Source organism: Sus scrofa, chromosome 11, assembly GCF_000003025.6.
Source record: "Sus scrofa isolate TJ Tabasco breed Duroc chromosome 11, Sscrofa11.1, whole genome shotgun sequence".
NCBI classification, from domain to species: domain Eukaryota; kingdom Metazoa; phylum Chordata; class Mammalia; order Artiodactyla; family Suidae; genus Sus; species Sus scrofa.
In genome coordinates, this window is record NC_010453.5 from 4,650,469 (window position 1) to 4,676,482 (window position 26,014).

Genomic DNA, 26,014 nt, shown 5'->3' on the forward strand with positions numbered 1-26,014 from the left:
ACCCTTAGCCTGGGAACCTCCATGTGCCACAGGTGTGGCCCTAAAAAGACAAAAAAAGGAACACTGTGCAGAGAAAACACCCTGAAGGCCTCTCAAGGTTTTAAACAGGGGAAAAGCCGAGTACCCGAGATCAAGCATCCGAAAGGCGTCAGCCCCGCAGCACCGACGGCAGCCAGAAAGCGAGAGGACGAGCCCTCACGCGTCCTGAAGGCAGGCTGGGGCCTCGGACGGGTGGATGTCCAGCTCTTACAATGGCCAGAACATTCGTAAAGAAACAAGACCTCAACGTTTATCTCGCACGCACACTTCCTAAACCCGGTGCTCAAGGGCGTGTTCCACCAGCGAGGGAGGAAGAAAGTGAGAAGACAGGATGGAGGGAAGGAGACGCGAGAAGAGAAGGTGACGGAAGAGAGCCGGCTGGCCGCCCGGGCACAGGCCGCCCGGGGCACAGGCCGGCCAGCAAGAGAGAGGGCGGCGAGCAGGGGGCCGTGACACGCGCCTTCCGCAGGGAAAGGACGGCGCACCGACCTGACGGCAGGGCTCGGGGGAAACTGACATGGGGGACATTTTTTTTTTTTTAGTTCTGTTGAAAACTTGGGAAGAATAAATGAAAACTGAAGCCGTGCCGAGAAGGAGGGAAAGTGAGGCTGGACAGGGACGGACAGAGAGCAGGGCCAAGTCTCTTATCTACCAAAACACGAAGTCGGTGGAGTTTTTTTTAACAGGAGTATAAGCACTTTCTTTAGACCGTAAGGGCAAATTCCAGAAAAAAATAGCCAGGTTGCTGTGGCTGGGGTGTAGGCCGGCAGCTGTAGCTCCGATTCGACCCCTAGCCTGGGAACCTCCATATGCCGTGGGTGAGGCCCAAAAAGAAAGAAAAAAGCCAGAGGACTGAAGAGCAGCGTCCCTCGGGGAGGGAAGGACAGAGGAGAGGGTACCGCTGAGCGCGTGTGGTCAGCTCCCGCCCAGTGCAGACAGGGACGCGTCCAACAAGCACACACACAGCACGACCCGCCCTCGTCCAATCGCACGGGGCACTCTTATCTGCACGTCAGTTATGCACCAGCTCTCAGGGACACGCCGATTTGTTCAACATAACTTACTTGCCTGTGTGATCATCGGTACATATTTATTTTAAAACTCTCGCATGGATCCACCTAACAGTACAGGACAACAGCGTAAACAAACGCTGACAACTATGTAACAAAGATTTGATAATTCAGGAAAGAGTTAAAAATTCTCGAGAGAGTTCTTTTGAAGTTTTAATAATTGTAATTACAAGAATCACATCGACGAGGATGGGGCTATGTTTTTTTCTTATATTATACACTCTTAAATGGATACCACGGGGACAGGGCCAGAGGCAAACTGACAAAGACTCACAGATGCAGGAGGTATTTACAAACCATCTTTATATCTGCACATCTGGACCAGATACATTCAGACATGTAACTAATTCTCAAAGAACCGGGGGGTCACTGGTTTTCGGCCAAATGAAATTCTGGTTACGAGAAAAGTCTGACACAAAATAGGAAAAATCAGGCTGACAAGTTAGATAATGTGCCAAAATTCTGAAGACATCAGGTCACTTTGTTTCTCTATTAGAGACGATGCTGAAATTCCAAGTCAGGTTTCGTGGCATTAAGCCTACTGACACAAACGAACCATTTTCCTTGAATCAACTGCGAACTGCATTCATCATTCTTAAAACTACTTCCAAGCATCACTTTGACGGCTAAGTGTCGATGGATACTTACATTGACTAACCCAAAATAGTGCTCGTTGACAGGAAACTGTTCTGGACCAATCTCTTTCTCTAATGCCGAGGCATTGGCGCCCTGTAAAGTGAAACACAGAAATCTTAGTATTTACGGCATTTTCATGATGCTGTCATAATTATATACACATTACAGAGAAATCCTTGTACCTGACATTATGGAAATACGATAAAGGATGACAGTGACGAATAAAGGCTTTTACAATATGACTAAAAACCAGCTTGCAGGAATGTTCTCACGGAGCCAAAGGCTGGATCAAGGAATTACATATTCATACCTTGTTCTTTTTTCTAAGCAATGCATGAAACGCCTGCTGTGTCCTGTAGCCTAACAGCAACATAACCTCATAGAAGCCATCTCGGAGAGCTAAAATTCTGTGAAATTAAAGGCCCATCTAGTCAGTGACCTGACACCTCCTCAGAGGTATATACCTGAGCGTTTCTCACAGAGGACTCCAGGCGACAAGAGCACTGACTGAAACAGCACGGATGACCTCACGGCTGACAGCAACCCAGGTGAGTCACAACAAATGAACCAGATTTACATACAAAAACATGGCTATTTCTCAAAAACACAGTATTAGATAAAGCAAGCAGGCGATTTACCCAGGCGGCCACCACACCTGTACCCAAGGGCGGCATGGCAAAGGGGCCGAAGACCCCACACGGAGCGCAGCTGAGCCGGGGCGGGAAGGTGGCCGGGATGGGCAATCAGGGTGAAGGAGCAGAAGGAAAAAACAAAACGAAGCCCGACAAAAAAGGGCCTTGCTCAGACGGTAACTGTGGGTCACGGCGTCGGGAACACGACCACCTCCGTTCTGTGCATCTGGGTTGGGGGGGTTCCCCCCACCACCACATGCCAGCGATGGACGCAGGACGAAGGCAAGTAAAAGCAACTCCGAAAACACGGTAATGCTGCCTAAGCTTAGTGAAAATCCCCAAGAACACATACCACCAGGTAGACTTAACTCATGCTACTCACAAAATAGCTGACGGCCGCCTTGCAGAGCTGCACACGGGACGACACACACACCACCTCCCGAGGGCACGGCTGTGGTCAGCATCACCCGATGCCCAGGAGCCCGCCCTGCCGTTCCTGGGCCTGGGAAGCCCGGACCCTAGTGGACCAGACCTCCCAACTTCCTGACGAGCCAGGCCCGAAAATAAACACTGATGCAAGGGGCCGGGTGCACCAGCAGGCAGGTTCCAGCAAAATATTTCCTCTAACATCCGCCAGCCGCCCAGCACTTGCACGGAGCACGCCACTGCCCTTATTCTTCTCAATCTAAGAATTACTACTAGGACCCTATCAGGTCTATCCCTGCCACGTCTTTACTTTCACATAAAGATCGTGATGCAATCACTAGTTTACATATGCTATTTACCTCTCGATTTAGCGATCCACCAACGGTTTTTTAACACCAAACTCAATTATCACAGCAACTCTGCGATCCGTTGAAGACACCGTCTTGGTGGAAGGCTGCAAGCCCCACTCCCCGCACCCTCCAGCTCAGGGGTCCTGGCCCGAGATGTCCTAGCACGCGGGGAAAACCAGCACCAGGCCAGATGCAAGAGTGTAAACTGACAGCGCTGTATTCACAGAGCACAACCCTTCTCCACAAAAAAGGAACGAGAAAGCACTCTTATCCCAAGTCCGGCCTCTCACACCTACCTGCTTGGAACAAAATGCCAGTACACACACCTGGGGGAGCCTTCCTGGCCCTCAGGATGAAGCAAGAGAGCACGCCAGGCGAACACTCTCCCGGGCGACCCAATCGCATCCACGCACCGCGGGCCCTGACCTCCCCGATGGCCCACGTGTCCTCCGTCACCCTTGCAGGTGCTGACAGAAGTCCCTTCCCCGCCCGGGCCTCAGGCCCCTAAACCTGGAAGGAAAACGGCACCAACCCTTTATGGGGTGGCTACGAACTGGCGGAGCTGAAGCCTCTGCCAAAGCACCTGGCGGAGCCTCGTCCACAAGCTGGTGTCCACGACACGCTTCTCTTCCCTCCCTCCGCCTCAATTCCAAGGTTCCCAGGGGAAAAAGCTACTCCTATTAGCCGCCCCCACCCCACCCCCAAAGCCAGACAACAGGCAGAACCACGCCCCGGAGTGGGGGCTGGGAGGAGGGGTAGGCGGGCGGCCGCCTCCGGCCCAGTCCCGACTGCGAAGGCGAGGGGCAGGCTCGGCCATCCGTCTCCGATGAGCGGTTTTTTACTTAAAAGCGGACTCAACACTACAGTTAGATGTACCGTGGGGGAAAACCGCCACCAAGCCGAAAATCGCTACTCGACTCCGAGGACGTTCACAGAAGGGCTCTCCAACATCACCCCTGAGGATTTTGCTGAAGGCTGACAAACCCTATCATGTCAAGCAACAGTCAACCAGGCACCCCAAGATGAAGCTGAGCCTAGAGCAGGGACGGCTCCGGACAGCTCTGCAGCCCCGCACGTGGGAAACAGGACCCGACTGCAAAGAACAGTGCTGTACCGGATAAAGCGAAGAAATGCTGGCGTTCTCGGGCAGGAATGTCTGCTCTAAAGCTTTCATGGGCACCAGGTTCATTTGTTTTGTCTGAGAACACAACACGCACAGAAGGAAGAAGACTTTCTGGCTGTTCTGCCTCCCTATTTGTAACCTAGATACCATTAGTTTAGACTCAGTACCTAGTTCTACGAATTCATGACCCTCCTGATGAAAGGAGCCAAAAGGTGAATAAACGTTTTATTTGAAAAAATAACAAATAACTGAGCTGGTGAGAAAATAAGGAATCTGGAGTTCCTGTCATGGCGCAGTGGTTAACGAATCCGACTAGGAACCATGAGGTTGCGGGTTCGGTCCCTGCCCTTGCTCAGTGGGTTAACGATCCGGCGTTGCCGTGAGCTGTGGTGTAGGTCGCAGAGGTGGCTCAGATCCTGCGTTGCTGTGGCTCTGGCGTAGGCCGGTGGCTCCAGCTCCAATTAGACCCTTAGCCTGGGAACCTCCATATGCCAATGGAGCGGCCCAAGAAACGGCAAAAAGACAAAAAAAAAAAAGAAAAGAAAATAAGGAATCTGCAGAAACCAAGAAAGTAGTGATGGGAGAACTCTGGGAGATGAGCAAGCACCGCAGACAGACTTTACCTGGAGGGCACCTTCCAGCACCAGTGACCCTTATGCCTCCTCTGACGGCCAGATGCAGCAAAGCACGGACACTGGTGCTGAGGCTGAGGGCCCACCCAAGACAGGAAGGTCCCAGCACAACAGGGTCCCAAGAGGGCTATGTCTTCAGTAAGGGGCAACAAGACACAGCAAAGAAACCTGCCCGACTTGTCTTTGGCACGGAGGAGAGACGACAAATACCTTCCCAAGAGTCATAACCCCAAGTTGGTCCCCATGAAGGTTTGTAACCCAAATTCACACATGCTCTATGATCTTACAAACAAACAAACAAACAAAACTCAGGTAGAAAATGTAATTCAGGGAGTTCCCATGGTGGCTCAATGGTAATGAACCCAACTAGGATCCATGAGGATGTGGGTTCGATCCACGGCCTCGCTCAGTGGGTTAAGGATCCGGCACGGCTGTGAACTGTGGTGTGGGTCACAGACGTGGCTCGGATCTGGCATTACTGTGGCTGTGGTGTTGGCTTGCAGCTGTAGCTCCGATTTGACCCGTAGCCTGGGAACGTCCACATGCCGGGGTGCTATGCCATGGGTGTAGCCCTAAAACAAACAAACAAAAAAGAGAATATGAAATTCAAAGAGACCCCGAGTTGACAGTGCCCTCACCCCCCACAAAACAGAATTATAAATTCACTCTAGAAGACAAATTCGATCTACCCCATAATGAATCTGCCCAAATAAAACGTCAAGAGATTTGAGGTCACAATCAAAAATCACACATATACAACAACAGGGAAGCAAAGCACTATGAATAAAAGCCAGAAGCACAAACAGCAGGATGAGACTCAAGATATTAAATATCATAAGTATTTCAGATACGCTACAAAACAAACGCTTAACACGTGCCAAGAAATAACAGACTTGATTATAAGAACAAAGATGAGAATTTAAAGCCTAACCAGACTTTTTTAAAGAACCAAGTAAAACTTCTAAATATAAAAATTACAATTGAAAGTAAAAAACTCAATGGTAACTATGGAGTCAGTAAACAGAACAAAGGACATGTCGTTACCCATGTCCAAACCTACAGGATGCCCACCAAGAGGGACCTGAAAACTCCGGACTCGAGGGCATTATGACGTGTCAACGCAGCTTCCTCAGCTGTGGCAACTGTGCCATCTGGGGGCGCTGACAACAGGGAGGTGGGGAGGGGCGGGGCGGTGGGGGGGGACACACACCTGTACTTCCCCTCAATTTTGCCGTAAAACTAAAACTGCTCAGGAAAAAAAAAAAAAAACCCAAGAGTCTTAAATAAATCATCGGGGGGGAAAAACTCAATGTTTGCTTGAGAAATAAGGTTAATATTGCTGATACATTTTATATAATGCTATATAATGCCACTGATTGAAACTAAATTTTTTTAGAAATAGGGAGCATTGTTTCACAGGAGAAAACGCAGGCAGACTGGCTCCACTGTGGGGCTCCGAGAGAGACCTTTCTCCGTCAGCTCACACCGTGTTCTTGACACCTCAGCACCTCCCACCCCCACGTTCCCCGCAGGGTGCGACGCTACTGGCTCTTCCAGTCTTCCAGAAACGGGAAGGATGAACAGCCGCCCCGGCTGTGCCAAGGCAGACGTTAACCAAGTTCTGGATGAAAGCGGAGCAGCACCTCTGCAGAAAGAGTCCCGCGGAGGAGACAAGGCCTCCTCAACCTGCCTCTCGCGGTCCCTGCAACACTGGGGAACCAACTGCTGCTTTTTCATGCCGAGAAGAACCAGCCAAGGGAACGAAGAGGCAGCTCGAAGTGCAAGGATACCTTTCATCTATTGATACGGGTGCCCGTGTTGTGAAGATACCATCTGCAAACAAGGAAAAAGAAAACCACTTGGGGGACGGCTGCTCCTGGTTAAACCACGTGTACACAGTCGACCCCGGAAAGCACACATCCGACTGCCCCGTGGTCTGCCCTTATGAGAAAGAAGCAATTACACAACAGCAAACTGACACCCGGGACTGTTTTCGGGAGAGTAAATTAAGGAAATTGCCTCCACGGTCTAAAGCTAGACCGGGGATCTTAAAAAGAAAAAGCTACCTATTTTGAAAAGCTAATTATGTTCAGTTCACTGTTTTCTTACTGCTTAAGAAAACAGTGAACTGAATACATTTCAGCAAGAAATAAAAAATGATGAAAATGCTGAAGAATGAACATCTCATGCAGAAAGTGTCCTGAGCAAGAACGCCGACGTGCCGGAGGGTGTGTGGGAAGGGGTTCCGGGATGGGCGCGGACAGAACCCCGAGGACGCTCAGGTCCTTCCAGCACCCGGTCGGGCACCCCCAGCGAGCTGCCCACACAGCCCCCGCGCACTTCGGCTCAGGTCTAGTTACTTACGGCACCGAATGCAGAGCAAGTGCTGCGCAAACAGTTGCCAGCATGCAGCCACTTCAAGCCGTGCTTTTTGGAACGTTTCGGGATTTCTTCCCCCAAATACCTTCAGTCCTTGGACTTGGAACCCACGGATACGGAGGGTCACTTTTCCTTCTTTAAACTAGTTTGTGTTTAATACAAATATGAGAAAATGTAATATTTTCCCCCACTTCTGCGTTTCCAGTCATATCTTAGAAGCCAGCACTCATCGTTCCAAGTTTAATACCGAAAAGGGTCAGACCAGGTCGGAAGCCAGAGGAGAGCTGCCAAAGGCGGCAGGAAAGGCTTCCTGAAGATCAAAGCAGGACCCAAGAAAAGTTCTGGAGGCGCAGGAAGAGCCGCCGGGATGTGGACGCGCCGAGGCGTGACTGTGCGCAGTCAGGGAGGCCCCCGAGCAAGACCACGGGGGAGACCAGCCTCCAGCTCCCAAACAAGAAACCGGAGTAGAAACGAAGGCCGACAGCCCCCGCGCCCGCGCCCCTGGAAACCAGATCAAAGACAACACACATGCTTGCGAAAGCACGAGCCATTTCCATACCCGGAGCTGCGGGCATCATCAAACAGGCTCCCGCAGCCAAAGACGCCCTTCAGGAAGTGCCTGGGCAGAAACGCTGGAGAACTTGGCTTTTAAACTGTCACACTCGTGAGCGGAGGTGAGATCAATCCAGTGGATCACAACCTTTTCTTGCTTTTTGGGGGGGGGGGGCTGTGCCTGAGGCATACAAAAGTTCCCAAGCCAGGATTCGAACCCACGCCACAGCAGCAAACCACGCCACAGCAGTGACAAGGTGGGATCCTTACCCCCTGAGCTACCAGGGAACTCCCCCCACCATTTTCTGGTTCAATAAAACAGATGGGATTTTATACCTCTCCCTACCAAGAGTAAATGATGCTTATATAGGTCTGCCAAACCTCTTTCTCCCTATGGGCTGAAATCAAAAATGTTTTGATAAACATAAAAAAGGGTAAAGAAAAACAGCCAATCCAAGTACACTGAATCAAAATGAGCTTTTCATGACACACAGGCAGAAAATTAGTAAAAGATAAATCTAAGATGACAAAGGCGAGAACAGCTACCCAACTGCTGTGTGACAGCACGTTTGCGCTGCGGGAGGACCTGAGAGCCGGAGAATTTGGAAAGGCGCCACAAACAGATGGAACCAACAGAGCCAAGCCGTGGCTCCGCCATCAGAGGGATTTTCGGGCGGTGAAGCGAGAGCCTGGAGGCACAGGAGGGCCCGGGGCTCTCACACGGGCCACTCGGCAGGGCCCCACCGCCCACTCCCCTCACAGCCCGGCCGGGAGCCCAGACTTGCGGCACCTGCAGAAAATCAAAACCCGTGCGTCTAGCAGCAACACACAACCACGTTCAAGGTGGGGGTTTAGGGCAGATGTGCCCGCCTCTGCGCTCCCACTTCCCCAAATCTCCAACCCTGGGCAAAGAGCAGCCCCATGGGGCCTGTTTCTAGACGCCCAGAGGACGCGCAGAGGGCCAGCTGGAGCAAAGGCTGCCAGGATGCAGCTCCTTGGGCCCCTCCTCCTCCCGCCCCAGGCGAACCCCTCCACAAAGTGCCACCCCACAGTAACACAGGAAGCGTCTGGGGTCCCCGTGACGTGCAGCCATCCTCAGAAACGGAGGCCCTCACAGTGGAGGTTTAGCTCCGCACAAAGGAGAAAGGGTTCTCAGCTGGCCCAGGCCCAAGCTGGGCACCCCACAGAGGGAGCGGGGTCAGCAGCGCGGGGAGGCAGGATGCTGCCTCTGGGGGGAATCAAAGGCCAGCTGGGGCCACCACGGGCCTGAAGGGCCTTGCCCGTGATGACACAGCTCTTCTGAAAGCCACCAATTTCTTTTCGATGGGAGGTGTGTACAGGTCAGCGCGCCCACCTCCTCTCTGCTGACCACCCCCCAAATCCTCAACCCACCAGGCAGGAGGACTTCGGCCAGGTTTTTCAAGTTTTCAAGCTTTGGTTGCACCTTACCTACAACCCCCCAAAAAAGGGCAAGATTTGGTTTTCACAGCATCTCTGCATGCCTTTCAACAGAGGGATTCTTCTGTTTTGCCAAATTACAAAAGAATTCTTCCCAGAAGAAATTAAAGTAGCTTACTTTCTCCTTTCATCAACAGGCAACACGGAAGCGCATATTAAACACGGAAAACTCCTCATCAGAGTAATTCGGGGAAACTCAATTCTATGACTAATCACTGGCCAAACGCTAAAAATTTAAACTTACTCAGAGGTCGGCACTTATGTAATCCTTTTCACCCAACAGTGACACATACACAAACATACCACGCAAGAAACAGAAGCTAGAAAAGAGCTACATATCTGCATCATTGCTGTAAATCAATGACAAATGACCAAACCAAAAACAACAGGCATGAAATTCAGATACCCACTAGAAACTCAATGGTCCTATCGGACAGGTGCTAAATACTACAACCTTCAAATTATTTGATCTAATATCTCCAGTGAAAATTTTGGTTATCTAATTCATGGCTAAATATGTGTTACTTATACAGAATATTTACATGAAACAAATAAAAGACGACACAGATTCACTTTAAATCACTGGAAAACTGTTGCACTCACCTGGAGCCAATAACCAAAAAGCCCATGCTTTTGACCTGTGTGTGACCAGGAGACAATGAATTACTGAAAAAAATCTCATTAATTTACCTCTGTCATTGTAACAGCAGTGATGCTGGGCTTAGCAAGAATTACTCTGGAAAACCTTCACAGTAACCTTAGTAACAGCATCAAAAAGAAAATCCTCAAGCAGGAGCAACATACTTAACAAAACGATTTGAGGGGGCACAAGGAATTTTACAAACCCCCCTCTTCTACCAATACAAACCTTTATCCAAACAATTCACAAAATACTTTCACGGGTGGTTAAACATTTAAAACACAACCATGAGAGTTCCCTGGTGGCCCAGGGGTGAAGGCGTCAGCATGGTCGCTGCTGTGGCACTGGCCTGGGAACTTCCACATCCACAGGTGCAGCCAAAAAGACCCCAAAACACAACCACAGCCGACCTCCACCACTGGCACCGTACTTACAACCAAAAGAAGGGCGAGACTTGGTTCTCGCAGCATCTCTGCCTGCTTTTCAGCACAGAGATGCACCTGCTTAGCCAAATTGCAAGAAACGGTTGGTCATTTCAAGCCCTTTCTACCACATTCTTGGCATTTTTACATTCCTTGTTACCAAGTAATGTCTCAGTTCTATTTAAAAAAAAAGGAGCCCTGGACTCCTTTATTTTTATTTTTATTTTTTATTTTTTTTGTCTTTTTGTTATTTCTTTGGGCCGCTCCGCAGCATATGGAGGTTCCCAGGCTAGGGGTCTAATCGAAGCTGTAGCCACTGGCCTACACCAGAGCCACAGCAACGCGGGATCCGAGCCACGTCTGCAACCTACACCACAGCTCATGGCAATGTCAGATCCTTAACCCACTGAGCAAGGGCAGGGACCGAACCCGCAACGTCATGGTTCCTAGTCGGATTCGTTAACCACTGCGCCACGACGGGAACTCCCCTGGACTCCTTTAGACACTTGATCTGGATGACGGATCGCGGTGGTGCCTGATCAGAAAACATGCGCTCGATGCTTTTCCGCTTACAAAAACATCAACACCTCTATCTTCCCCAAGTCCTGGGTTACAGTAAGTGAACTACGTGAAAGTCCCTCACACCCGAGGGAAGAAAATCACCCTGCAGCTACGAGGCACGGCTGGGGTGAAGCGAAGCCAAACCTCCGGACATGACTGACGTCATGATTCTGTTGCTATGACAACAGATTCCTGATTCCTGATTCTAGGGACTAACTGTAATCAAAACCGTCGTCAAACTTAAACAGTTGTGTCAATACAGAGAGGAACTGACTGACGGCCGTCAGCACCACGTGGAGTCACGTCCCAAACATCCCCGAGGCGGAAAGACGCCACAGGAAGGATGAGCAGCAAGTTCCAGGGGTCGGTCCCTCCCCCGGAACCACCCAGCTGAAAAACCCATCAGCATCAACTCGGTCACAACACTCACAACCAGGGGTTGTAAAACTGCCCAAAAACCTGAACACTAACTCGTTTTATGAAACCAGCATTATCCTAACGCTCAAGCCAGACTATCTACAGACCAATATTCCTTATGAATATAAATGCAAAAACCTCAAAAAACACAAGCAAACCATAACAGCAACATATTAAAAGGATTACTGACCATGGCCAGGTGGGATAAACAGCCAGAATAAGGAACTTCTACAGGAGTTCCTGCTGTGGCACAATGGGATCAGGGCTGTCTGTGCAGCAGGTTCGATCCCCAGCCCGGCACAGTGGATTAAAGGATCTGGTATTGCTGCAGCTGCGGCACAGGTTGCAACTGTGGCTCAGATCTGATCCCTGGTCCGGGAACTCCGTATGCCACAGGGAGTCCAAAAAAGAAAAAAAAGCAAGAAAAAAAAGAACGTCTACAACTCAAGAACAAAAAAACAGCCCAATTAAAAAATGGAGAGGTGACTTGAATTGACATTTCTCCAAAGATATACCAGTGGCAAAATAAGTACATTTCAAGATGCTCAGTATCACCACTCATTAGGAAAATGGCAATCAAAATCCCTAGGTACCACTTCACCTCCATCAGGATGGCCAGAAACGGGGGTGGGGGGGTGGATGGAAAATAACAAGCATGGTGAGGTTGTGAGGTAATCTGGAAGGTCCTCAAAACCTTAAGCATGGCCTTACCATACGGCTCAACAACTTCAATCCCAGGTACATATGCAAAGGATTTGAAAAGAAGAAATCAGACGATTATATGTCTATGTTCACACCTTTAGTCCTAGTAGCCACAAAATGGAAAAAACTCCAAATATCCATTAAAAAATGAACCAACAACCACTATGGAGAACAGTATGGAGGTACCTTAGAAAACTATACATAGAACTTCCATATGACCCAGAAACCCCACTCTTGGGCACATACCCAGACAAAACTTTCCTTGAAAAAGACACAGGACCCACATGTTCACTGCAGCACTGTTCACAATAGCCAAGACATGGAAACAACCTAAATGTCCATAGACAGATGACTGGATTAGGAAGATGTGGTATAGATACACAACGGAATACTACTCAGCCCTAAAAAAGAACAAACTAATGCCATCTGCAGCAACATGGATGGAACCAGAGTCTCTCATAGTGAATGAAGTAAGTCAGAAAGACAAATACCATACGATATCACTTATATCTGGAATATAATATATGGCACAAATGAACCTTTCCACAGAAAAGAAAATCACAGACTTGGACAACAGACTTGTGGTTGCCAAGGGGGAGGGAGAGGGAGTGGATGGACTGGGAATTTGGGGTTAATAGATGCAAACTATTGCCTCTGGAATGGATAAGCAATGAGATCCTGCTGTATAGCACTGGAAACTATATCTAGTCACTCACAATGGGGCATGACAATGTGAGAAAAAAGAACCTGTACATGTATGTGCGACTGGGTCACCTTGCTGAATAGCAGAAAATTGACAGAACACTGTAAACCAGCTATAATGGAAAAAAATAAAAATCATTATTAAAAAAAGGGAGATGAATGAACAAGTGTGGAAAGACATAACGAAATGGAAAGCAGTGATTCATGTGATTCACGCCGCAACATGGGTGAGCTCTGAAAACATCACGCTAAGTGAAAGCAGCCAGACGCAAGAGGACAAGTGGTGTACAATTCCACTTATGTGCAATGTCCACACGACAGGGAAACTGACAGAAGACGGAAAGCAGACTCTCAAGCAAAGTCTGCAGACAGGGAGAAGAGGGTGTTATTACTGGAGCTACAGAGCTGCTGGTTCGGGTGATGAGAAAGTTTTGGAATTAGTGGTGACAGCTGCCTAACATGGCGAATGTAATTAATGGTGCTGAAATCTACACTTAAAATCAGTTAAAAGAGCCAATTATATATAGATAAACCCACAATTTAAACAAAGAAAAAGACCGCGTGATCCAAGGTCAAGGATGTCTCACTGGGATTTTAGGAGTTAATAAATGTGCTTCCTTCCCCACCATCGTTTTTTCTGGAAAGCCAGTCACTGGCTGAAATCCATCAATTCTCGGGTAAAATACATAGCTGCAGGAATCAGCGAGGGCCAGATGTTGCTTATTCAGTATCACAAACCCTAAAAGATATGATAATCCTTGAAGCAAACAACACCGGCATGCCACTGCTTTGACTCAGCAAGCTACAACGGTGCAAAACAAAGACACCAGAAAAATGCTGGGGGGCACCCATGTCTGTGACCAGATCTGATCAGCCGGGTAAGGAGTAGGTGGCCAGCGGCTGGAACAGCAGGAAGCTGAATGACACCCAGTGTTTGTGAGTGGCCCTTCTTGAAAACTGCAGTTAAAATTCCTCCTTCAAAATAAACACAGATGTACTTTTTTTTTTTTTGCAGATGTACGTATTTTTGAGCCCATTTATTTTATTTTACTTAGGGCTGTACCTGCAGTATATGGAAGTTCTGGGGCTAGAGGCTGAGTCAGACTTGCAGCTGCCAGTCTACACCACAGCCACAGCAACCCAGATCCAAGCCGCATCGGCAACCCACACTGCTTCTTGTGGCAAATCCAGATTCTTTAACCCACCGAGCTAGGCTGGGGATTGAACCCACATCCTCATGCATACTAGTCAGGCTCATAACCTGCTGAGCCAGAATGAGAACTCCATAGACGTACGTATTTTAAATACAACTGGAACACAGTTTTCAGGAGGCAGGGGGTAATGAGCCTGTCACCTGAGTTTGAGTGACGTGACAAAGGAGGGAGGCACTCCAGGCATCGGGAACAAGCAAGGAGAAGAGCAGGGACCTGGGATGCGGACAGAGTTTGAGCCCGAGCCTGCCCCACTTCACAGCCACAGACAAGTCACTGTCCCAGCCTCAGTTGGCCCACCTTCCACCACAGGGAACCATCCACTCGGCCAGGCTTACGGGTGTGGAGACCCAGTGAGAGTGAAACGCCACTGGGTGAAGGTACTAGAAGCATCAGCCACTTAAATTTTCCTGAGTGATCATTTTACCAAACTGACTGATACAAGAGAAAATTCCAAGAGAAGGCAGCGAAGTAGTCAATGAATTTATTACACTTATAACTGTACAATGATCATCATAACCCAATTTTATAGCATTTTGTGCTTTGTTTTTCAAGCCACTGTGTAAGTAGAAGGAAAACACACAGACCTTTAATCTCTCCCAAAGTCTGAGGTTAGCTCCCCCTGGAGACTTGTAATAAATACAAGAACAAGCAGCAAATCCTTCTGTGTGCCTTGTGTAAAACTTGACTGAATAAGCACGGCATGCCCACACGCTTTTGAAAACAACACAGAGTGCAGAGGATAGAAAGCAAACCGAAGTGTCACCTGCCACTCCCTGGCTCCGTTCCTTTCCCCAGAGACCCAGCCGCCAACTGAGTGCTTTGGGTTTTAGGGATTATTATCACAACTGTAAGTAACATATCTCACCAAGAGCCTTGAAATCTGCTCTGCAAGATGAGAACCGGGCACACTCCTACCCGCCGCTCCCACGGCACCTCCAAACTCTCATTCCCAGTTCCGGGCCGGACCCTGGGTCAGAGCCCCCATCCCTCTGTATCTACATCTGCCCCTAGATTGAGCAACTTCAAACCCGATGCAAGTTCCCGCCATAAACCCCATTTCCCCGTCCGCCCTCCTCTCCTTCCCCACAGGCCAGGACTTGTTTACCCACTCAGGTGCCACCGCCACTAGCTTCTGTCATTATAACCACACCTGCCACGTTCCACTCCAAGCAGGCACTAACAGAGCAGCCTGGAGGCGGAGAACGCTCTCGAAGCAGCTTGACTCTGAGGCAGACAGGGAGAGATGCTGCTAACTGCCCCGTGAGAAAAGGTCAGTTACGTGCCCCCAAAACCGAAGAAAATATCGCCACTCCAACAAAAAGCGGTTCAGGAAAGCCGCGGAGGAAAAGGAGGCGGCGGAGGACCAGAACCACGGCCCTTGGTCAGTCAACCGGCAGCTGCCAAGTTTCCCGCTGCCTTGCAAGCTCCGGGGTTTCTTGAAGTGTCTGGAAGTGCTGGTGAATGAAAGGCGATCGGGGCCCCGGCTGGGAATCCTGCGCGTGTGTCCCCAGGAGCCGGCTCCAAGTTCCAGGGCGCAGGGAGGCAGGTCCACAGGGGCAGGGATGCGGCCGAAGGCCCCACCCTCGGCTCTACCGGCCTCTCAGCCCCCAGGGAAAAGGTGACCAGGTGTTACATCCCTCAGGGTGAAACCTGGCAGGCCGGCCCCTCGGCTGTGACCAGGAAGAGAGACGGGCCCAGCAGCGAGCAGCTCTTCCAAACGCACTGAGCTCGGCCATCGCCATGGTGACGCGTCGCGGACACGCCCCAACCAGGAACTGCAGATCCCAAATCCACGCTTCCGAGGGGCTCGCCTGGGAAGACTCGGGTCTGTTGCCCTGGCCTTTTTAATCCTCTGGGGTTCCCCAAAAGGGCCTGGGCCACGGGCAGCACCGTTTACCCTCTAGCTCTACGGTAGTTTAATAAACTCAGCACAACAGCACTCACCGCACGCACGCAGACACAGCTGTCACTGCCACAGACATGGCTGGAGAAGCGGCTCTCCACGTGCTCGGCCGGGCCTCAGGGTCCTTTATAACAGATTTCTTGTAAAACAAGAGTTTTTATTTTCATGAGTATAACACGACTTCAAGTGGTCTCCTCTCTCCAGAATGCAAATGTTGTCTAAATCATATGAAAAGCTTTGTGAATAAACATCTACAGTGATGCAAGGAGAACCTCCAGTGTTAAATCAGCCTCATCACTGACCCAGCCTGTGCCAGGGCAGTTTCACTCAGACCACTGTTCCCTGCAATAATTTCCAATGTTTTCTTAAGTATTCATATAGAAACATAAAAAGAAATTTACAGATTATGTATTTCACAAAAAAATTTCAAATTCTGTCCTTACACAAACATTTTATGAGCCACACATTATGACTGAACTGCGTCTCCAGTCAGATCAAAGGGAGTAAGGAAGTTCCCTTTACAGAGTTACTAAGGATCCAGAGGACAGAACCTGGCGAGAGACAACAAACGGGGAAGTGTTTTGTTTTGTTTTGTTTTTGCTTTTCAGGGCCGCACCCAAGGCATATGGAGGTTCCCACGCTAGGGGTTGAATCTGAGCTGCAGCTGCCAGCCTACACCAGAGCCACAGCAACGCCAGATCCGAGTCATGTCTGCGACCTACAGCACCACTCGTGGCAACACCGGATCCTTAACCCACTGAGCAAGGCCAGGGATCAGACTGCCATGGTTGTGGATCCTGGTCAGGTTCATTAACTGCTGAGGCACAGTCAGAACTCCCAGAAAGTGTTTTGATCAAAAGCAATTCAATTTCTAAAATTTCTTTAGCACATGTGGCTTGCCATCTAGACTCAGCTTCTGTTACACTCTTTTTTTTTTTTTTTTTTTTTTTTTTTGGTCTTTTTAGGGCCGCACCCATGGCATATGGAACTTTCCATGCTAGGGGCTGAACTGGAGCCGTGACTTTGACCTACACCACAGCTCACACCACCACCAGATCCCCGACCCACTGAGCCAGGCCCAGGATCGAACCCGTGTCCTCACAGACACTATGTCAGGTTCTTAACCCAATGAACCACAACGAGAACTCCTCTTCTGTTACATTCTGAAACTGCCCCAGGAAAGCAGAGAACAGGCCATCCTTTCCATCCGAGAGGAGGGGCAGTTAGAGTCCCGTGAGTCCAGGGCAAGGACGCGCACACCTGCCCAGGAACACGGCACACTCAGAGTCTCAGAAGAGGGACTTCCTCTCTCTGCAGGTCCCCTGGAGGCTCTCCCACCACCAACGGCACTCTCGCAACCCCTTCACTCAAAACAAGAGTCACCCGAGGAAGCCTGCGACCGGACCGAAACCACCCCAAGAAATGATCCTTCTAATTCCTTGAGAGAACGAAGGAACTGGAACCCATGTGTTAAGTAGGCCAGAGATTTGATCTCAGTAGTGTGCGTGAAGGCTGTTACAACAAATGAGGCTTTAAAATCACTTTCACAAAGAAAAGAATAGGTCAGCAATCAGTGATTTATTACGTGGGGATATCAGCAAACAAGCCAACAAAAACCAGTGGTCAATAGTATAAAAAAAGAAATGCTGCCCAGCCAAGCATCCGCAGGGCGAAAAGGTGCTGCGCATAGGGACGCATTGAACCAAAGGAGAGACGATGTGCTCTCCGAACCGCCGGGGTCACAGAAGCAAGAAGGAAATGCTGACATAAACGATACCCGCGAACAACCTCGACGTGAAGACCATTATGTCGTAGCGAGAACGTGAAAACATTCACATTTTTCACCTCATAGGGAGGCACAGGACCTGTGGTGCAGGTCACAGGCGCGGCTCGGACCCCACGTGGCTGTGGCTGTGGTGTAGGCGGCAGCTGCAGCTCCAATTCGACCCCTAGCCTGGGAACGTTCATATGCCATGGGTGCAGCCCTAAAAAGACCAAAAAAAAAAAAAAAGTAACCCTTTATTATACCAGCTAATCCCTAAACATTTACATATACAAACACTAAGTATTAAGGTCTAGGAAACATACAAATGATCAGACCTCTGCTGTCTTCTAGGCAGGACACAGACGCATAGCAACAGTGCTGCGGGGAGCAAGCCGGGGAGGGGCCAGGGACACATGCTGCCTTCATGCTGAGCTGGGGAGATGCCCACCCGGAACGCAGGAGCTTTGTTTCCACAGGGCTCCCTCCTTCTAGCATTCCAGCAGATTCCACCTAGAATTCTTCCAGCTAGAGGCCTGGGCTAGGGAGGGGCGATGTCACCGGAGGCCTGCTCTCAGCCTGGGTCACCGCAAAGAAAACCACGAAGAGCGGGCGAGCACCCGTCCGCCGTGGGATCCTGCAAGGACACTTAGGTGTGCCTGTGGCGGGCCACCTACGAGGGCCCCTAGGACAACGTGAGCTGTGGACTGGATGGTCCAGATCCTCAGGGAACACCCAGCCTGAAAAAGGAGAACCTCGAGCCACAATATTTGCATCATACGATGAGAGCTGGGATTGGCCTCCAACTAACCTGGGAGTTTAAAGTGGGCGGGAGCCCAGAAGCCAGGCAGGTCCAGAGATGCTGTGACTGCGGCCGCCGGGGGGGGAGGTGGTGGCCACGGGTGCCACCATACTACTCGTCTACCTTCTGTGCTCACTTTTCTGTAAGGAAAAAGTCTAGGCTTGGTTAAAACAAAATGCAAAACATGATGAACCGCCGAGTAAGTGAAACCAACCACCGCAGCAGTTCAGAAAGTGGCGTCCCGGGGACATCACAAGGAACATGTTCCAGACCAGGCGAGAATCGGCCTCAGTGAGACGGTCCCTGTCTGAGAAGCCACCGTGAACCCATCCCGCGCTGCGCCTGATTCGAGCCCGCCCCTCACGTGTGGGCGGGGCCTGTGACTTGCTCCAGCCAAGAGAAAATGCCAAGGGCGCCGGGATGGCAGAGCGGTGCTTGGAGAGGCCTGGGCATTGCTCGCAGGCTTGTTCGCCAGCTCACCAACTGACACCTTATTCTTTACAGTTTGCTCGGAACGCACACACACCTCTCTTCATTACTGTTAACACTTGGCGGGACTTTTCCCAGGGTGATGATTTCTTTTGCAAACAAGTGCGGCATGAAGAACAAAGCACAATATTTAAGGAGTTCCCTGGTGGCTTAACAGGTTAAGGAGCTGGCGTTGTCACTGCTGTGGCCTGGGTTCAGTCCCTGCCTGGCCAGGGAACTTCTGCATGCTGTGGGCACAGCCAAAAAAAACAAAAACAAAACAAAACAAAACAATGACTGTGATTATCACATCAACTGTACCTGATGATAAAACCTTCAGGTAAGACTCCATCATGATTCTCAAAAGGAGGAAAAGAGCGACAAGAGGGAGAAAGACTCATCGGAAGCACGGCTGCGCAGCGTCGTACTGACACCTCACTCTAAAACCCATCACTGAAGGCACTTTCTCTGCCTCTCTAGGAAGAACTACACCTCAACTCCAGCGAAGGAGAGAAAATTCTTCATAGAAAAATGCCTGCTAATCAACAGGGAAGGAGTAACAGAATCAGAAAAACACCACTTGGTAAAACCCCGAGGAGTGGAGGCGCCCTAGTCGTCAGTGGGGGAACGGGGAACAGGACGCAGGCAGAGCCCAGTCCTCCAATCACTCGGCAACTGCAGAGGGAAGGGAGTGACAAGTTTCCACGCCGAGGAATCAAACTCGGCGTCACTCCCAGTGACACAAGTGCCATCACCTTCCACGTGGCATGCCACACAAGGTCCATGACACCACTTACAAATGACGCTTGTCAAAACTGTCTCACCGCAGTCTAATCAGGCCCTAGGATCTACTCTCTATAGGAAATAGAAGGGATAGAGGAGCAAATTAAAGAAATGTGAGGGTCACTATATGAAACCACCTGTCTCGTCTGCTCAAAAAGTCAGTGTCAGAGACTGTTCTAGACTTAAAAGACTACCAACACAGGAGCTCCCGCTTGGCGCAACGGGATCGGTATCGGTGGTGTCTTCGAAGCCGCCGGGACATGGGTTCAATCCCCGGCCTGACACACTGGGTTAGGGATCTGGCGTTGCCACAGCTGCAGCCTAGGTCAAGACTGCCTCTGATCTGATCCCTGGCCCAGGAGCTTCATATGCTGCAGGGCGGCCAAAAATGACAAAAGAACAAAAAGACTATACAGACAGAACAGCAAATGTAAAAGCATGACCTGTGATCAGACTGTCATTCAAAAAAAACAAACAAACAAAAAAAAAAAAAAAAAAAAAAAGACCACATAAGACATCTTTAAGCAAAGTGAGCAACTGGAATACATTCTAAATAGCAGACGGTATTAGAAAGCTGCTACGGCTCTTTGTGAGTGAGCAGGGCTGCCGGGCGGACGCCCACCCTGATTTTCAGATGACCCATCAGAGTCTGCTCCCTACTCAGTCATTCCTTAGAACACAATTTCTTCCTCAAGTGTGTAACTTTTAATCTAAAGGTTGACCTTTTTTCACTGGAACCCGAATTAGGAAAGAGGTAATAAGCATAATTCAAAACTACGGCGTTTCCATTGTGGCTCAGCAGGTTGCCAACCTGACTAGCATCCTCGAGGATGCAGTGCCATCCCTGGCCTCAACCAGCGGATCAGGTTATCTGGAGTTGCCGTGAGCTGCGCTGGCAGATGAGGCTGGGGTCCCACGTTGCTGTGGCTGTGGCACAGGCTGGCAGCTGCAGCTCTCATTCCACCCTAGCCAGGGCATTTCCAGATGCCTCAGGTGCGGTCCGAAAAAGCAAAGCAAAACTGCAAAGACAAGGCCCCTACCTCCCAGTGGGGACGGCTCCGACCAGCACCTGAGGTCTGTGCCTGACATCAGGTGACATCACCTCCGTGCGGGTCAGATCCTTCCCGGTGTCTGGCCCTCCCCCTTTGCATCGCTCAGAAACTGCCTACATCGTGACTGGGGGATGTGCCCCTGCAGGAGCAAGGTAATGTGCAGACAAATCAGGAGCGGTGCTGTGTTATTAACACCTGGTTTTGCTGACACGGGGAACTCCTGACGGTGCTTCGGCAGCCAGCCGGCCACCAAACTGCAGGGTTCCTCGCAGACACAGACGCCTGGAGTTGAGGAAAGGAACTAACAGTTGCTGAAGCGGACCCCTGACATGCGCTCTTATTCACCCTCCTGGGAGCTGAGAGCAGTGTTTTGGACAAGCAGGTGAATGTGACAGTTCGGAAGGAAGACTGGAGCCGGCCCTCAGGAGGGGAGTCCAGCTCCCCCAGCTCCCTGTGTCTGTGACCCTGGGACAACTCTGCAGGCCAGCAGGGCCGTGCTGGTCTCATTCTAAGAGACACCCAGAGTTCCCGCCTCACTGAGTGAGCACGTGCAAAGGGCTTAGAATAAGGTCGAGCGCGCAGCAAGCACTGCGCAACGGTTACGCACACCCTTTCCGGCCCTTTTTATACATAAAATAACCCCAGGGCTCAAGGCAACAGGCCCACTAATAGCTGGCCGGGGGAACCTTGAGCGCAGGTCTGTGGCAAACACAGAGCTCCCCCTTTTCGTCACGCCTCCCTCCTAAATGCCACCTTCTCCTCGAGTAGCTATCCAGGGTGAGATACCCCCCAGTGAGTCTCCTCCCCGAAGAATGAAGAATGCGGGTGGCAGAGGACATGAAATTCCCGGCCCTCCCCTCCCCATGTGGCAGGAGTAGCCCCCGTAAGTGAACCACACGCCCTGACTCTGCTGAACCAGAGCAACCCCCGTGCTACAAGCCACGGGCCGGCCTGGCTGCGGAGCTGAACTCACACACTGCCACTCGCAAAATGCACGCTGAGCGCCCGTCAACCGACTTGGGAAAAAAGACCCTAGGAAATGAATCTGTTAGTTGACGGCCTCCTGCACACCCACTTTCCTTCGACGCTTGTCATTCCAGTTGGGCAACTTTTCCGAAGGAAGGCCAAATTAATAATAACATAAACCAGTTCCCACGTAGCTTGAATCTAAATTACCACGTTCAGAAGTTCTCTGAGCGTGTGCACATCACCGCGAAAGGCCGTGATCTCAGCGGGCGCTCCCCTGTACTATTTACTTGTCACTCTAAAGGGCTACTTGTCATACAGTCCTTTAACTCCCAAACTCTGCAATCCCACAAGCCAAACTTTTGTTGTCAATAGAGAAAATGAGAAACCACTAAAATAAAAAAACTGTCAACCAAGAATACTCAATCTGGCAACGCTTTCAAACTAAACATAAAACACAGACTTTCCCAGATCAGAAAAATAAAATAACCCCAACCATCTCTTGCTAGCAGGCCTGACTCACAAGAAATACTAAAGGAGGTTTTTCAGGCTGAACGCAAATGACCTCAGACAGCAAGTCCAGCCCACAGGAGCGAAAAAACAGGTCTCGTGACGGTTACCGTCTCACTACAAAGGACACACCATAAACACACGGTTTCTTTCTTCTCTTTGCTGATTTAAAAGCAACTGCATAAACTAAGACGCCTGCATGTAAAACATCACCGGGCACACACTCTCCGTAACTGTGACGCACAGGTCACACACTTCCCCGTAACGGCACCCAAGGGGTGGCAGCAAAGCTGCAATGGGCTTAGCAAACAGAGATGGCCAAGCACTAACTGGAGCAACCGGTGCTGTCCTTGTAACAGTGACAGATGCAGTACATATAAGACTAATGTCACACAAGGGGAGAAGGGAACGGGCCGCCAGAGGAGCAACGCTCCTGCACAGCCCTGGAATGAAGCTAGTATAAAGCTAAAGCTGATGCTGGCCAGCGAAGATTATATGGTAAAACCTAGAGCCAAAATATACAGAGAATATACACATATATATATGTATAATATGCATGTATTTTTAATTTGATTTGTATTTTATTTATTTATTTTTGCTTTTTAGGGCGGTACCCACCCACAGCATATGGAGGTTGCCAGGCTAGGGGTCCAATCAGAGCTACAGGTGCCCACCACACCACAGCCACGAGAGGGATCCAAGCAGAGTCTGCAACCTACAGCACAGCTCACGGCAACGCCGGATCCCTGACCCACTGAGTGCGGCCAGGGATCAAACCCGCATCCTCACGGATACTACTTAGATTTGCTTCCACTGCACCACAATGGGAACTCCCTAATTTTAGAAAATTTCCCGACTCCTGTCTTTTTTCCCCTCTATTCCTGTTCCCCCTTTATTGCTTTCTTTTGCATTAAGTGAATGTTGTCTCATGTAGGCTTTTCTTTCCCCCCTGCTTTTTAGGGCCACACTTTCAGCATGTGGAAGTTCCCAGGCTGGCGGTCAAATCAGAGCTGCAGCTGCTGGCCGACACCACAGCTCATGGCAACACCAGATCCTTAACCCATTGAGCAAAGCCAGGAATCAAACCCAAATCCTCATGGACACTAGTCGGGTTCTTAACCCACTGAGCCACAATGCAAACTCCAATGTAGTATTTTATTTTCATTATTGATCTTTCATTCATTCAAGTCCTTTAAGGACAAAAACTGGAACTTAAATGCAACTCGAGCGTCTGTGCATAACCCTACTTAACAAACATTCACTGATGCTGACCGTAAAAACGGACCCCACCGCCCACTGGTGTGCGGGATGAGCCGTGGCTCCCAGCAGAGACATCAGCAGGCCTTGCCCCCAGCACCTCAGAACGGGGACCTTGCTGGGAAAGAGGGTCTTTACAAGGGCAATGGAGTTGAAGGTCATTAGGGCGGGTCCTAACCCAGTTCGATGCGGACCTGCCCAGAGGGACGGCAACGGCAAGACGCAGGAACAGAGGGCAAGACGGCAGGAGAAGATGAGGGCGAAGCCTGGAGGGATGCAGCCGCACCCCAAAAACTGCCTGGGGACCCCGGCGCCAGGAGAGAGCCAGAGAGCGGCCCTCTCGGCCCTCCCCAGGCACCGCCCCCGCCCACCCCCTGCTGGTGGACCCTGCCCCCAGAGGTGTGAGACTGTAAACCTCCTTTATCTCAAACCACACAGTTTGGGGAAACTAAGACAACTGATGGTAAAGAAAATGAAAAGTGCCAACAGTACCGTAAAACCTGGCCTTTCCCACACGCAGCACTGATGACAACGACGGAGAATTGAAAAGAGCACAGCTCTGACCCAGAAGGAAGCAACTAAATGACAAAGAAAAATGTCCATCCCGCATTAAGTGAAAAGAGCAAGTTGCAAACAAATCTGCACAGTCCGCTGGGGGCAGGGTGATGACCAAACACAGACAACAGCGAGTGTCTGCCTGTGCCCGGGCCGCGTCCACCCACCCACACCCCCACACACTCTGACAAGAAGTGAGCTCTTGGAGGAGGCTCCCCCTCCTCTTTGCAGGAGATGGATTTTGCTCCTTCACACAATTCTGTACTTTTTAAAATAACAAATGGGTTTTTTTTTAACTTTTTAAAAATGAAGAAATAAAAGAAACTACTGTTTCCAAGGAAATCAAATGTCATAGTATTCTGTAACAATCCACAAAGCTAAACCTAAGTTTACTTCACTTTTAAGATCCTAATTTTCCTAATTCAAAACAATTCATTATTTACAAACTGCAAAGGCACATCAACCACCTCATTTCTCAAAGTGACCACGTCGTTTTATTTCAGCGTCAGTATTAACCAGTTTGTTTGCAAAAATGACCAAAGGAAAACATAACACTTACCAACCATATCGTGTCTACCAGGAATTCCATCCTGGAGGTTTTACATTAAACGTCATTTCTCAGAGTTCCCCTTGTGGCTCAGCAGAAATGAATCTGACTAGCACCCAGGAGGACACAGATTCCACTCCTGGCCTCGCTCAGTGGGGTAAGGCTCTGGCGTTGCCATGAGCTGTGGTGCAGGTCACAGACATGGCTTGGATCTGGTGTTGCTGTGGCTGTGGTGTAGGCCAGTGGCTTTAGCTCCAATCTGACCCCTAACCTAGGAACCTCCATATGCCTCAGGTGCGGCCCTAAAAACACACACACGCAAAATTTCATTTCTCACCTGGGCCACACCTACTCAGCCCAGCCTTCTCCCTGTCACGGCCCCACATGACACTCAGCCTCTGTCAACCAAAAACGGACCCAAATACCTCACCTCTTGTTAATAACCCACTTGAGAATATCATCCATCATTTTACTAAGTCCATCTGAAAAGCACACAGCACCAGGCCACTAAGAGCCACATCTCAACACATGCTCCCAGGAAGCTGAGAATTAGAGAAGTCACCTTCTATCTCACCAAGTCTGCTAAGATGGCCAGTCACCATTCAGGGAACACGCTGAAGAGGCACGACCGCCACAGCACAGCTCCAGGCGTGAAAGGGAAAGACGGTGACATCTGGAGAGAAGCCCTGCAACCAAGGGAGGGGGCAGGAACCAAGGGCAGTGCGCAGAGACAAACCCACAGAGACAAAAAAGTTGACAGCAGCATCTTCTATTTTTTCGGTTAAAAAGGGGCAATCTCTGTTTCCAAACGAGAAGACATGGGTGCAGGTGTGCCAGCGCGGGCACAAGGAGGCTGGACTCCCACAGGGACGTGGGAGGGCTGTGGGAGGGGCCTTGCAGCAGCTGTCCCACGCGGGCACCATCCAGGTGTCTGCTGCAGCCAGGGGGGGGCACTCCTGTCTGTAAGCCAGGCTCCCTGTGAGGGAGACGCAACCTCTTGGAATCTGAAATATGCAGTAGGAGTTCCTGTGGTGGCGCAGTGGTTAACGAATCCGACTAGGAACCATGAGGTTGCGGGTTCCATCCCTGGCCTCGCTCAGCAGGTTAAGGATCCAGTGTTGCCGTGAGCTGTGGTGTAGGTCGAAGACGTGGCTGGGATCCTGTGTTGCTGTGGCTGTGGGGTAGGCCAGCAGATCTAGCTCTGATTGGACCCCTAGCCTAGGAACCTCCATAGGCCACGGGTGCGGCCCTAGAAAAGACAAAAAATAATAATAAAATAAAATCTGCAGTAAAAACAAATGAAACTACAACACTCGAGAAACTTTTTTTTTTTTTTTTAAGTGAACTGGTTTTTTTAGGAGTACCCGTTGCAGCTCAGTGGAAACAAATCTGATTAGCATCCATGAGGACGTGGGTTTGATCCCCGTCGCTCGGCAGGTTAGGGATCCTGTGTT

General features: G+C 50.1%; 1 protein-coding gene across 1 annotated transcript in view; it reads right to left on the minus strand.

Moving 5' to 3' along the window:
• Positions 1 to 26,014, minus strand: part of USP12 (ubiquitin specific peptidase 12) — a 77,518-nt gene that overhangs the window by 38,195 nt on the left and 13,309 nt on the right. The window contains exon 2 of the mRNA XM_021065513.1: positions 1,758 to 1,838. Coding sequence (XP_020921172.1) covers positions 1,758 to 1,838 — 81 coding nt within the window. The remainder of the gene's footprint in view (positions 1 to 1,757; positions 1,839 to 26,014) is intronic.